This window comes from Psammomys obesus, unplaced genomic scaffold, assembly GCF_907164565.1.
Source record: "Psammomys obesus unplaced genomic scaffold, mPsaObe1.curated_primary_1811, whole genome shotgun sequence".
Lineage (NCBI taxonomy): Eukaryota > Metazoa > Chordata > Mammalia > Rodentia > Muridae > Psammomys > Psammomys obesus.
In genome coordinates, this window is record NW_026596051.1 from 13795355 (window position 1) to 13806268 (window position 10914).

The 10914-nt window shown below is 44.2% G+C and overlaps 1 protein-coding gene and 1 long non-coding RNA gene across 4 annotated transcripts in view; one reads left to right on the forward strand and one right to left on the reverse strand.

Annotated features, from left to right (window-relative positions):
• Urgcp (upregulator of cell proliferation) overlaps positions 1-10914 on the forward strand; it is a 38136-nt gene that overhangs the window by 10059 nt on the left and 17163 nt on the right. Inside the window, exon 1 of one of the 3 annotated variants that reach the window (XM_055623905.1) lies at positions 5909-6062. The exons of 1 other annotated variant lie outside the window; for it this stretch is intronic. Coding sequence is in view for 1 of the 2 variants with exons in the window: in XM_055623903.1 (XP_055479878.1) it covers positions 6049-6062 (14 nt within the window). In the remaining variant the exon portion in view is untranslated. Of the gene's footprint in view, positions 1-5908; positions 6063-10914 lie in introns of those variants that run through there. One more of the 3 variants, XM_055623903.1, reaches the window with a different exon arrangement.
• LOC129688873 (uncharacterized) lies at positions 4905-5934 on the reverse strand. The gene is made up of 2 exons (XR_008722008.1): positions 5746-5934; positions 4905-5243 (listed from the first exon to the last, which is right to left on the reverse strand). It is a non-coding gene; the product is annotated as an uncharacterized LOC129688873 (long non-coding RNA).

Sequence of the window (10914 nt, forward strand, 5' to 3'; positions counted from 1 at the left end):
TCCTTCCTTCCTTCCTTCCTTCCTTCCTTCCTTCCTTCCTTCCTTCCGACAGTTTTCACTATGTAGCCCAGGCTGGCCTCAAATTTAGGATTCTGCCTTCTTCTGAGTGCTAAGATTACAGGCAAGTCACTATTGAAGAGAGAGTGGAGAGGAGGAGTGAGAGATTGAGATTGACCCCAGAGGCTCACATACGGTAGGTATTTTCAGCCCATATTTATTTACTTAGTTTAGAAAATTATGTGTATATCTGTATGGGTATGTGCACAAATGCAGGTACCCATGGCATCCAGAAGGTGGCATTGATCTACTTGATCTGTAGTTAGAGGTGTTTGTGGGTCCTGTTTTTTCAAACAGAATTTGAGCAGGATTGATATTTCCTAAAAACTTGGAAGAACTTACCAAAAAAGACTTTGGAAGTTTTTAATTAGTGATTCAGTTTTTTTCTTTAATTTCTTTATAGGGTCATTTGGATTTCCAGTGTCTTCTTTTATTTACATAGGTATGTGCCTGTGTGGGCAGGTCCCTATAGATCAGAAGACAGCTTGTGGGGTTGGTTCTTTCCACCATGTGGGTTCTTGGATCAAACTTGGGTCATTAGTTAGGGGCATAGGCACCTTTACGTGTTGAGCCATCTTGCAGGTCCAGAGTTTCAGTTTCTGACTTCGTTTCTGTTACAGTTTGAAAGTGGAATGTTCCCCATGGCTTACATACTAATTTGCATTCTAGTGACACTATTTGGGAGTCGTGGAATCTTTCTGGGTTAGCTTAGTTTATTGGCTTCTGGCCAGTCTCTCTGTTTTCTGATAGCCAATACAATGTAGACAGCTTTCTCATGCTTCTGCCACCATTCTTTGTATACCGTGAGAGATTCACTGTCACACTATGAGCCTAAATAAATAAACAAATAAATTCTCCCCCTCTTAAACTGCTATTCGCTGTTTTGTCACAGTGATGAGAAAAATAACTAGTAACTTCAAAATAATTTATATTTCTGGGAATTTGCTCATTTTTTCTGGATTATCTAATTTGTTGGTGATTGATTGGTGTAAGATTAATAGCAATGTCTCCATTAATATTTCTGATTCTAGTGTGTATACTTCTTTTTCATTTGTTAATTTGGCAAATGTTTGTTAACAATTTTTTTCAAGAAACAAAACGTGTTTTTTAATTGTGCATGTGTCTATATGTGGGAATATGGACATGATTTTGGGTGACCACAGAGGCCAGAGGTATTGGTTCTTCCAAGAGCTGGAGTTGTTTCAAGCTGCTGTGAGCTGCCTGACATGGGTGCTATGAACTGAACTCAGGTCCTTTGAAAGAGCAGTAGTATATGCTTTTAACTGGGTCATCTCTGGCCCTAAGAAACAACTTTGGGGCCTGGTGATGGAGATCAGTTGGTAGCATCTTGACTTAGCACTCATAAGGCCCTAGCTTCAACCCCTAGCAATACATAGATCTGTTGTGGTGGCACATACCTGTAAACCCAGCACTGGGGAGCTGGAGGCAGGAATATATCAGAAGTTCAAAGTCATCCTTGACTTAAAGCAAGTTGGTAGGGCCAGGTGATTGTTGGCATACTTTAAAAAAACCCTTTTATTTACATTTCTTATGTCTTTTTCTCTACTCCACCCCAATCCCGTCTAACACCCCAACACCAGGTAGGAGAGAGAAGGAGTTAGTGGGAGAGGGGTGCAGTTCTCTTAGTTGCTTCCTGCTGGTTAGGATTATCGGGTTCCCTGGAGCCAGTCCAATCCTTGTTTCAGGGGAGCTCCAGCTTCTTCTTACTGTATCAACAGCAACCAGAAGAAACGGGGGAATAGCAGCAGCCTTGTTCTTTCTCAGAACTCTTTTACATGCTCTGGGCTCTGGCATTTATTCTCTCTCCAGAATCCTCAGATTTAAACTATCTGCAGCTGGCAGGAGGAAAAAACCAAAAAACCAAAAAACCAAAAAAAACAAAAAAACCTCATCCTATAACAGTTAAAAGCACTTGCTGCTTGTGGTGGTTTGAATGAAAGTGGCTCTCATAGCCTCATTTATTTTAATGCTTGGTCCCCAGTTGGTGGCACTGGTTGGTGTTAGGACCAAATAAATGATGATGTGCACAGCAGATTTTATATGAAAGAGGTTTATTAGATGAGATGGAGAGAGAGGAGGACAGAGACAGACATGATAGGGGGAAGAGAGGGGGCGTCCCAACAGAGAAAGGGGAGAGGGCAAGAGAGAGCAAGATCCAAGAGAGAGACAAAGTGGCAGGTTGGTCCTTTTAAGGAACAACATAACCACGTCTGCCAGGTGTGGCTACCTGGCCTGCAACACATGATGACATCAGAAGTTGATAGGCAACCCAGAAGCAGGCTGCCTAAATACTAACAGTTGGGAAGGAGTAGGAGATGTGGTCTTGTTAAAGGAGGTGTCTCACTGGGGGTAGGCTTTGAGGTTTCAACAGACCATACCATTCCTAGTCTCTCTCTGCCTCCTGGTTGTGTCTCAAGATGTAAGCTCTCAGCTACTGCTCCAGTGCCATGCTTGCCTGCCTGGTGCCATGCCTCCCTGCCATGATGGTCATAGACTCTAAACTGCTGAAACTGTAAGCCTCAAATAAACTCTTTTCCTCTGTAAACTGCATTGGTCATGGTATCTTATCATAGCAATAGAAAATTAAGACAGAAGCTGGTACCAGGAGGAGGGTATTACTGATAGGCCTGACCTTGCTAGTTTTTGGAGGAATGTGGAAGATTTTGGGACTTTGTACAGGAAGAGTGGTTGGAGCTATGGTAGGGATTAACAGACCGTCCTAGTAGGAGATTAGAAGAGAATAATTTTGAGAGCAGTGTGGACTATGGAGGCCCTCAAGAGGTTTCAGAGGGGAACAATATTAGCAAGTGCTAAAGACCATTGTGATATTTTGCCTGTGCCCTAAGATTCCACCTTAGGCTAAATTGAAAAGTAATGAACTTTTTTTTTTTTTTCTCATTTTGGTTGAGATTTCAAGACAGCCTAATATTGATTCTGTCATGTGGTTAGTGTGGTTATTTATAATCATTCTTATGCATGTCTACAATGAAAAAGAACAAATGAGGCAGAAAGACATACAAAATGTACATAAGAAGTAAAAAAGAACACTATGAAATTTAGTGTTGGAGCCAAGGCTTGTGCTGAAAGAGATAAGAGGTTTAAAGAAAGGCCTGCTAAGAAATGTAATAGAGGGAGTGGTGCCCTCAGGTCAAGACCCCACTCAACTAAGCTTCTAACTTGTGACCAAGAAAGGTCTGAGGAATTTTCTGCTCCTAAAAAGCAACAAATGGGGTCTTGAAATTGCTCTTGTAGAGAACCTGGATTTGTTCCCAGAACTTATGGCACCTCACAACTCTATGACTCCATTTCCAGGGACTCTGAATGCCTTCTGATTTCTACAGGCACTTCACACAAGTGATACAACTACACACGTGTAGGCAAAACACCCATACACATTTTTTAAAAAAAACTTTTAAAAATGATGTGAGAAACTTAAAAAACCAAGAAGGCACCTAGGGAATGCCTGTTTACCCCTCATTCTTCCATCATATGCAGAGAAGAGGCTCTGAGGGCACAAGAATCGGCTATCTAATCAGAAATCAACCACAACAGTTCAGTAGCCTGTGCTGGTTCAAACTTCAAGGGTCTGGACTCTGAGTGGTTTGTTTTAGGCATGTGTAAGCACAGAACAATTTGGTAAAAACTGTCCTGGTGATAAGTAACTCAATCCTGCATTCACAACGAAGTGTAATACCCAGATCTCAAATCCCCAAATGACCAACAGGATTTGAGTCCAATGCAAAACACATGAGGGACTTTTAATACAAACTCAGCTGGGTGGCTGCCCTTTACAAAAAGGGGCAAGCGACAACTCTGGGAGACCAAGGTTTTTAAAGGGACAAAATGCAGGCGGGGAAGTGCAAGTCTTGGCATTATAGGATTGGGTAAGAGGGTCTCTAGGAAACTGACCTTTAAAATGATTGGTCTATTTTTAGGCGCCAAGACTGCAAATGGTTAGGCCTGGCTAGTGGGGACACCTGACCCCCAGTACTGTCCTGTTATGTGCAGGTTAGGCTGTAGCAAGGGGGGTAGGGGCTAGCACATTCTGTGGATTTTCTTAGGGGCTATGTGACTCCAGTCACACCCTAAGGTTTATCTGGGTGGGGGACTGCTGCTGGACCTCTGCTCCGAAAGAACTACGATCTGGTGATTTTGCCCCAGTCCCAGGAATGAATTCTTAAGTTTTTGAACCTCATTAGCACATAGGAATCTCTTTGAGGAACAAAGTAAACTAACCACAGGTTAGAGGGTTCAATAAACCAGGCGTGGTGGCGCTCACCTTTAATCCCAGCTCTCGGGAGGCAGAGGTAGTCTGGTCTGCAGAGAGTCTGGGACAGCCACGGTGAGACAGAGAAACCCTGTCTCAAGAAACCAAGAAACCAACCAGTCAAACAAACAAATAAAAGAGAGGTTCTATAGTTTGACTGGGGGGTGGGGGGATCCAGTGCTGGAAAAGTCTCTGGACACACAGATCGTGCAAACATCACCTGATTCAGCCTGGCCTCAAACTCAGAGATCCACCTGCCTCCTGAATGCCGGAGCTAAAGGCATGTACTACCCCCTCCACCTCCACGTCCTCTCATAGCAGCCATTCCTGCTTGAATCAGACCATTTATGCCTGCCCGCTCCTCAACCTTTTTCTCATCCTCTTTCTCCTGGATTTGTACTTTATGACTTATACTTTCCCATTGCCATATTTATCAGCTTTCCTTGTAGATCTTTACATGTCTTCTGAACTCAGGCAGCAAATTGTTAGATTTTGTTTTTCTGAAGAGGACTAGAAGGCCCAGAAGCATTGAGTGGATTCTAGGATGGAAAAGAGCCTGTACCAACAAATAATCATTTATTTAGCTCTCATGGAGAAGGGAATGAGGAACCATGCCCTAGAGAGGGTCTGTCTTACCTAGCCAGCTATAGGAAATTGGTGGAGCCCAGTTTCCATAGATATTCTGGCACCTGAACAAGAGGGTTAACTTATCTCTTTAGTAATATTCTTCATGGTGAAAAGAATACTAATACTTAATGTTGGGCTCTGCATCACGTAGGTGCACGCTTTAAATCTCAGCACTCTGGAGACAGAAGCAGGCACATGGAACTTCATGAATTCAAGGCCATCCTAGTGTATACAGGGAGTTCTTGGCAGGTCAGTGTTACACAGTGAGAACCTGTCTCAATAAAAAAAATAAGAGAAAGAACATTAAGTTAGGAAGGTAGATAAGAACTGGGAGGGGGAAGAATATAACCAAAATGTATTATATGAAAAGTTTTTAAAAAACAATGTGACAGCACAAAAATGCCACCATCAGTGGTTTATATTGCATGGTCCAGATTTTTTTTTCTTAATTAGGTATTTTCTCTTAAAATATATAATTTGTCTTTGAAACAAATTTGACAGGGACTGGAAACAAGGCTCAGAATTTAACATGCTCAAGTATTCATAGCTTGTAGGTGATGCTAGGAAATCCCACTGCACAAGTTCTAAACTCTTTATTTCTAGGTAATTCAATATAAAGCTTAATATTCACACGTTTAAAAAAAGAGGGTAGCCAGCTCAGAGTCCAACCTTTCCACCTAGACATCGAGAACTCGTAGCAGGAAAGACATGTTTCCCCTTAATGACAGTAATAACACTTTACACCCCAGAGGTAGAGAAGGTCGGTTTCTTACAGAAATTAACATCAGAATTCGGGCCTAGGGAATGACGTCCGAAGGTCTGTTGGCCGGTCAGTGGCCTCAGGACAGGTCTGGCTCCGCAGGTGAGTTCCAGCCTGGGGCAGCGGGCCGGGCTAACGGCTGCTGCTGAGTCCTCTCCCTCGCCCCAGGCGCCGGCCTGCCCTCCGCCGGGAGCTGGGCCCACAGCACCCGACGCCCTAGCGGGGCGGGCGGGGGCGGCCTGCAGGCCCCTCCCCGGCGCCCAGCGGCAGCCGCGCAAGCAGCGGAGGAGGCGGGAGCGCCCAGGCCGCTGCGCTCATGGCGTCGCCGGGGTGAGTGGGGCGCTCCGGTTCCACGGGGGGCGCCTGTTGGGCAAGGGGCTAGCGCTAGCAGAGCCGTGCGTGTCCGCGACCCGGCGCCTGCTCGGCCTCGGCCGGACCCCGGCTGACTCTGTCCCGCCAGGTGCCTGTCCACGACCCGCAGCCTCCCCCGCCGACCTTGGGCGGTCGTGGCCGGGCCAGGGTCTCCCCGCAGGGCCGCTGGAGGAACTAGTCAGGGCAGCCTCCAGTCGGGGCCAGGGAGCTGGGGAGCCGGATCGTGGAGCGGGGCAGGAGGAAGCTGCGGGAGGGGACTCGGGGTTCCAGGTCCCAGCTGAGGCCCCGGAGAGGCTTAGCAGGCCTGACGTGTGTTTCTGGCGTTTGGACTTGGTTGTGTTGGAAGTTGATGCTAGGGGTTTACTGTCGTTAGGATGTCCCACAACGTCAGGGGAAGGGGCTGGACTGGACCCTTGTCCAGAGTCAGAAAGAGGATCCGGCGTCTAAGGCCCTGCCTGTCTGTGTTGGGTGGGGAGGTGTTAGGCTTCTGTGGGATGGCTACACTTGTTCTGGTATTACCTCTTTCCTGGTGTTTTCCCTCGCTCTCTCAAATAATGTTCTTTCTTAGGAAATAATAGTGACACATATCGTCTGTATGTTTTTCTCATTTTCTCAATAGTTTATTATTACATTTGATTAGATTTTTGCTAGTTATGAGATCTAAAATGACATAATTAGACTAATGTTTTTATGTTACCGATAGGAAAATGGGTCTCAAGGTCATAGCGTTAGTTGGTAAACATCTTTTTGACTGTACTTCATCATTCAGAGGTTGTTAGACCCGGGAGTACTGGTAGCAATTCAAACTGTGTATCTTTCCAGTGAAGAGGGCTTACAGGTGCAGGAGGACTTTGGGGCAAGCATGTAGATGTTATCCCTCCTACAAAGGCCATCTCTGCTGTGCTGTGAAGTGATTTGGCTCAGTGCAGTGGTCTGAATGAAGGTGAATGAAGCAATCTGAACTTGATCCAGGCCTGTAGGCGCCAGCCAGATCATGGGCAGTTTCCACCTGCCTAATGCGTTTCTAGGCTGGAGAGCGAGCAGGCACTTCTGGGACCAGGCCTTATTCATTGCCAGCTGAGTATCTAGTACTTTGAGCTCATAAGGAGAACAAACAGTGACCCATCCTGGGAAGGCCAGGCTGATGGACCCAGAAGTTCAAGGTCCCTCTGCATTCTTGCCCTGCCTGTTAGGAAAGTATAAGACAGGGCCTCTTGGAAGCAGCATAAAAGTGCTTGAATCTTTTGGCTTCTACTATTAGGCTTTTAAGAAATCATAGCACATTTTGTGTCTAAGCTTTGTAGACATGGGTCAGAGGAGGACCTACTACTGTATTAACAGTGCTGTAGGCTGGTAATGGCTGAACCATGATGTTTGTGGTTCTAGTTGTGAGTGACCTAATTAATTTGGGGTGTATAATAATTTATAATTTTCGAAGAGGTGTCCATTAACAAAACTGAGGTCATGAAACTTTTAATATACTTCATTTTAAGGAGGGAACTATGTGCTCACTTTGATATACATATGCTTATCGACTGCAGTTCACATCTCTAGATATTACTCCCACATATCCTCTTTAGTAGGCTTCTCTGACAGCTGAGAGAATGCCTCCTGGTATTCCTCACCTGTCACTCAGCTAGCTGCCTGCTGCCTGTATTATTTTATTATTATTATTATTATTTATTATTATTATTTTAGCTAGGGTCAGGCTAATGTAGCCATGGCTGGCCTGGGGCCTCAGACTGACAGAGATGTACCTGCCTCCAACTGTTACCATTAAACCTACTGCACTAGGTGTTTTAGAGAGCAAATGCAGAGCAATATATGGCAGAAATGGAAGGAGCTAGTCTTGGGGGGGTCTTCTAAATCTGATGTTCCTTGCTAAGTGTCAGTATCAGTGATAAGATGTTAGAACTAGGGAGGGAAAAAAAATCTTAACCTGTTTTGAGGACCTTACAGATGTGCTAGGCCTGGTGTCAAGGAAGAAAAGATGTTTGAGAAATTATGCCTAATCCACTGTGGCTTGAACTAAGTGGAATCTAAGTAGAGAAGGCAGGGACTGTGGACTCTGCCTACCACCGAAGGGCATTTCTGGTCAGCTTGATCACCACTCTAGGAGAATCCTTGTAACGGCACTGTAACGGCAGTGTAGAGGGAGAGAGGGAGTAGGAGAGCAGACAGGAGACAGCAAACACAGAGCTCCCCCATCTGCTGCCATGGCTCCTCCTATTACAGTCAGCCTAATCAAAAGTCAGCACTTGAAGTTCAGTCTCAGCACCGCATAAACTGGGCCTACTAATGCTTGGTAGTTCTAGCACTTTGGAAGTTGAGGCAAGAAGATCAGAAGGTCAAGGCCATCCTCTTAGAAGAGGTCAGCTGGGGATACATGAGAACCTGTCTTAAAAGAAAAAGAACTTTGGAATGTTAACAATGGTTTTAACAGTGCTTATGTTTGTCTACCACCCAAATGAAAGGTAGGTAAATCTCTGTCAGTCTTGCTCTCACTCTTCATTTCTTGTCTACACCCATGTGGATTTTCCACCTGTCTAGATTTTGCTGTCTTGATAGTTGGGGATTCCTCGGGCTTTAGTCTGTCTCTGCTCATCTCAACACATATATTCTGCAATTGTCATGTCTATTTCTATGGGTTTAACCATGGGTTGTTGATTTACAGTTCATAAGTAGGCTTTTAGGAATCTTTGTGTTCCTTGAAATTGTGTTCAGTGTTGGGATGGTGGGTATTGTCCTGGAAGCAAAATCTAGCTATTGTTGGGTTCAAGACAAAGCATGACCGTGTAGCCCAAGAAGGCCTTGGGTTTCTGTTTCTCCAGCTCAGCCTCTGGAATGCTGGGATTACTGACCTTCATGAACCCTGCTCTGCTCATCCTGTTCTCAAAAGCAGCCTCACTCTTACCAGTATCACAACCATCCATCCTGAATTTCCTGATTCTTAAACGTTTCCCGTTACCATTATTGTCTGTTTGTATGTGTGTTGAGGCAGGAGTGTATTTTTTCAAGTGGAAGTCAAAGGAAAACTTCAGAGTCAATTCTTTCCTACCACCTTTATGTAAGTTCTGGAATTGAACAAGTTTGCACAGAGACACCCTTTACATTTTCTGTAAGACTGCCTGCCTCTCTTAAAATACTAATGTCAGTTTCGTCAATATCTTGAGAGGGTTTCTTATAAGACACCCAGCAAATGTATGAAACTGTGGATAATGTCAGACTTTTTGAGACAGGGGTCTCATGTAGATTGGGCTGGCCACAAACTCACTGTGTTCCTGAGTATAACTTTGAAGTCCTGATTCTCCTGCCTCTACCTCCCAAGTTCTAGGGTTACAGAAATGCACTACCACTCCAGCTAATATAGCTGACCTTTATAATCTTTACTTTTTAGGGTTATTTATGTGCATGAATGTTTTGCCTGTATGTATGTATGTATGTATGTATGTGCATCACATGTGTGTCTGATATTTAAGAAAGTCTGAAGAGAGCTTCAGATCCCCCTGCAACTGGAGTTACAGATGGTTGAGTCACTGTGTGGGTGTTGGAACTTGAATCCAGGTCTTCTGTAAGAGCAATAAATGCTCTTAACTCTTAACACTTGAGCCAACTCTCCAGCCCCTAGCAAATTTTTTTGTATGTGTTTTTTTATTATATACACACTCCTATGTAAAGTTTAATTTGTAAATTACAACTAGTTATAAAAGTAGAACATTACAGTATGTAAAATATACTATAATAACAGTTTGTAATTGAGGCCATTAGTAAAGTAAGAGTCACTTGCACACAAGCTGTGATGCTGTGACAGTTGACCTGGTAATCAGATAATCAGAAAGATTCTTAAGTGACTAACAGGTTGGTGGCATACATCACAGATACACTAGCAAAGGGATGAATCATGTCCTGGGTGTGACTGGACTGGAGGCAGGAGGCCTTCATGCTGTTGAGAACAGTATGAACTTTGAAACTTAGGAATTATTTATTTTTCAGCTTAGTATTTCTAACCTGTATTGGCCACAAGTAACTAAAACTCTGGAAGGTGAAGCTATAGGGTGTGCATGTGTGTGTGTTGTATTTTATGTAGTCTGTTACATATGAAATTAGATATCTCCTTGTGCCTCAGCAGAGTTTGTGTTCATTGCTCTGTTTTGTTTTGTTTTTTTGGAGGGACGTTCTGGGGAATGAACCAATGCAAACCAAATAAGTTCTCTGTCTGAAGTATGTCTTTTAAAATTTTTTAAATTATTTTTTAATTTATTACAATTTATTCACTGTGTATCCTGGCTGTAGCCCTTTCTGTCATTCCCTCCCAATCCCGCCCTCCCTTCCTCTTCTCCCTGCCCCTCCTCCAGGCAACTGATAGGGGAGGTCCTCCTCCCCTTCCATCTGACCTCAGGTCTCATCAGGACTGTCTGCGTTGTACATCTTATTCGTGAGAGTGAACTAACTCATCTTCAGCTGAGATTAACATACATGCTAAGAAGGGAAAATGCTCAGGCTGAGGAAGGAAAAAAAGATATAGCTGTCAGAGGTGCCAAGTTAGAGAGGAGCCATGACTGAGTGGGACTGGGATGGGAAACTTAGTGAAGGCAGGAGTGTGATGATCAGGATGAGGGGAAGGCAGCAGTAGATAGGAACCCAAGGCTGGTGCTGGGGAAGGAAGGAGCCTAGGTAGGGGTGTCTCCTTCCTCCCTTCTTCCTTCCTCCCTTCTTCCTTCCTCTCTTTTTCAGTCTTTTCTCTTTGCCTATTTTTTGAAAAGTATCTATCTATCTATCTATCTATCTATCTATCTATCTATCTATCTAT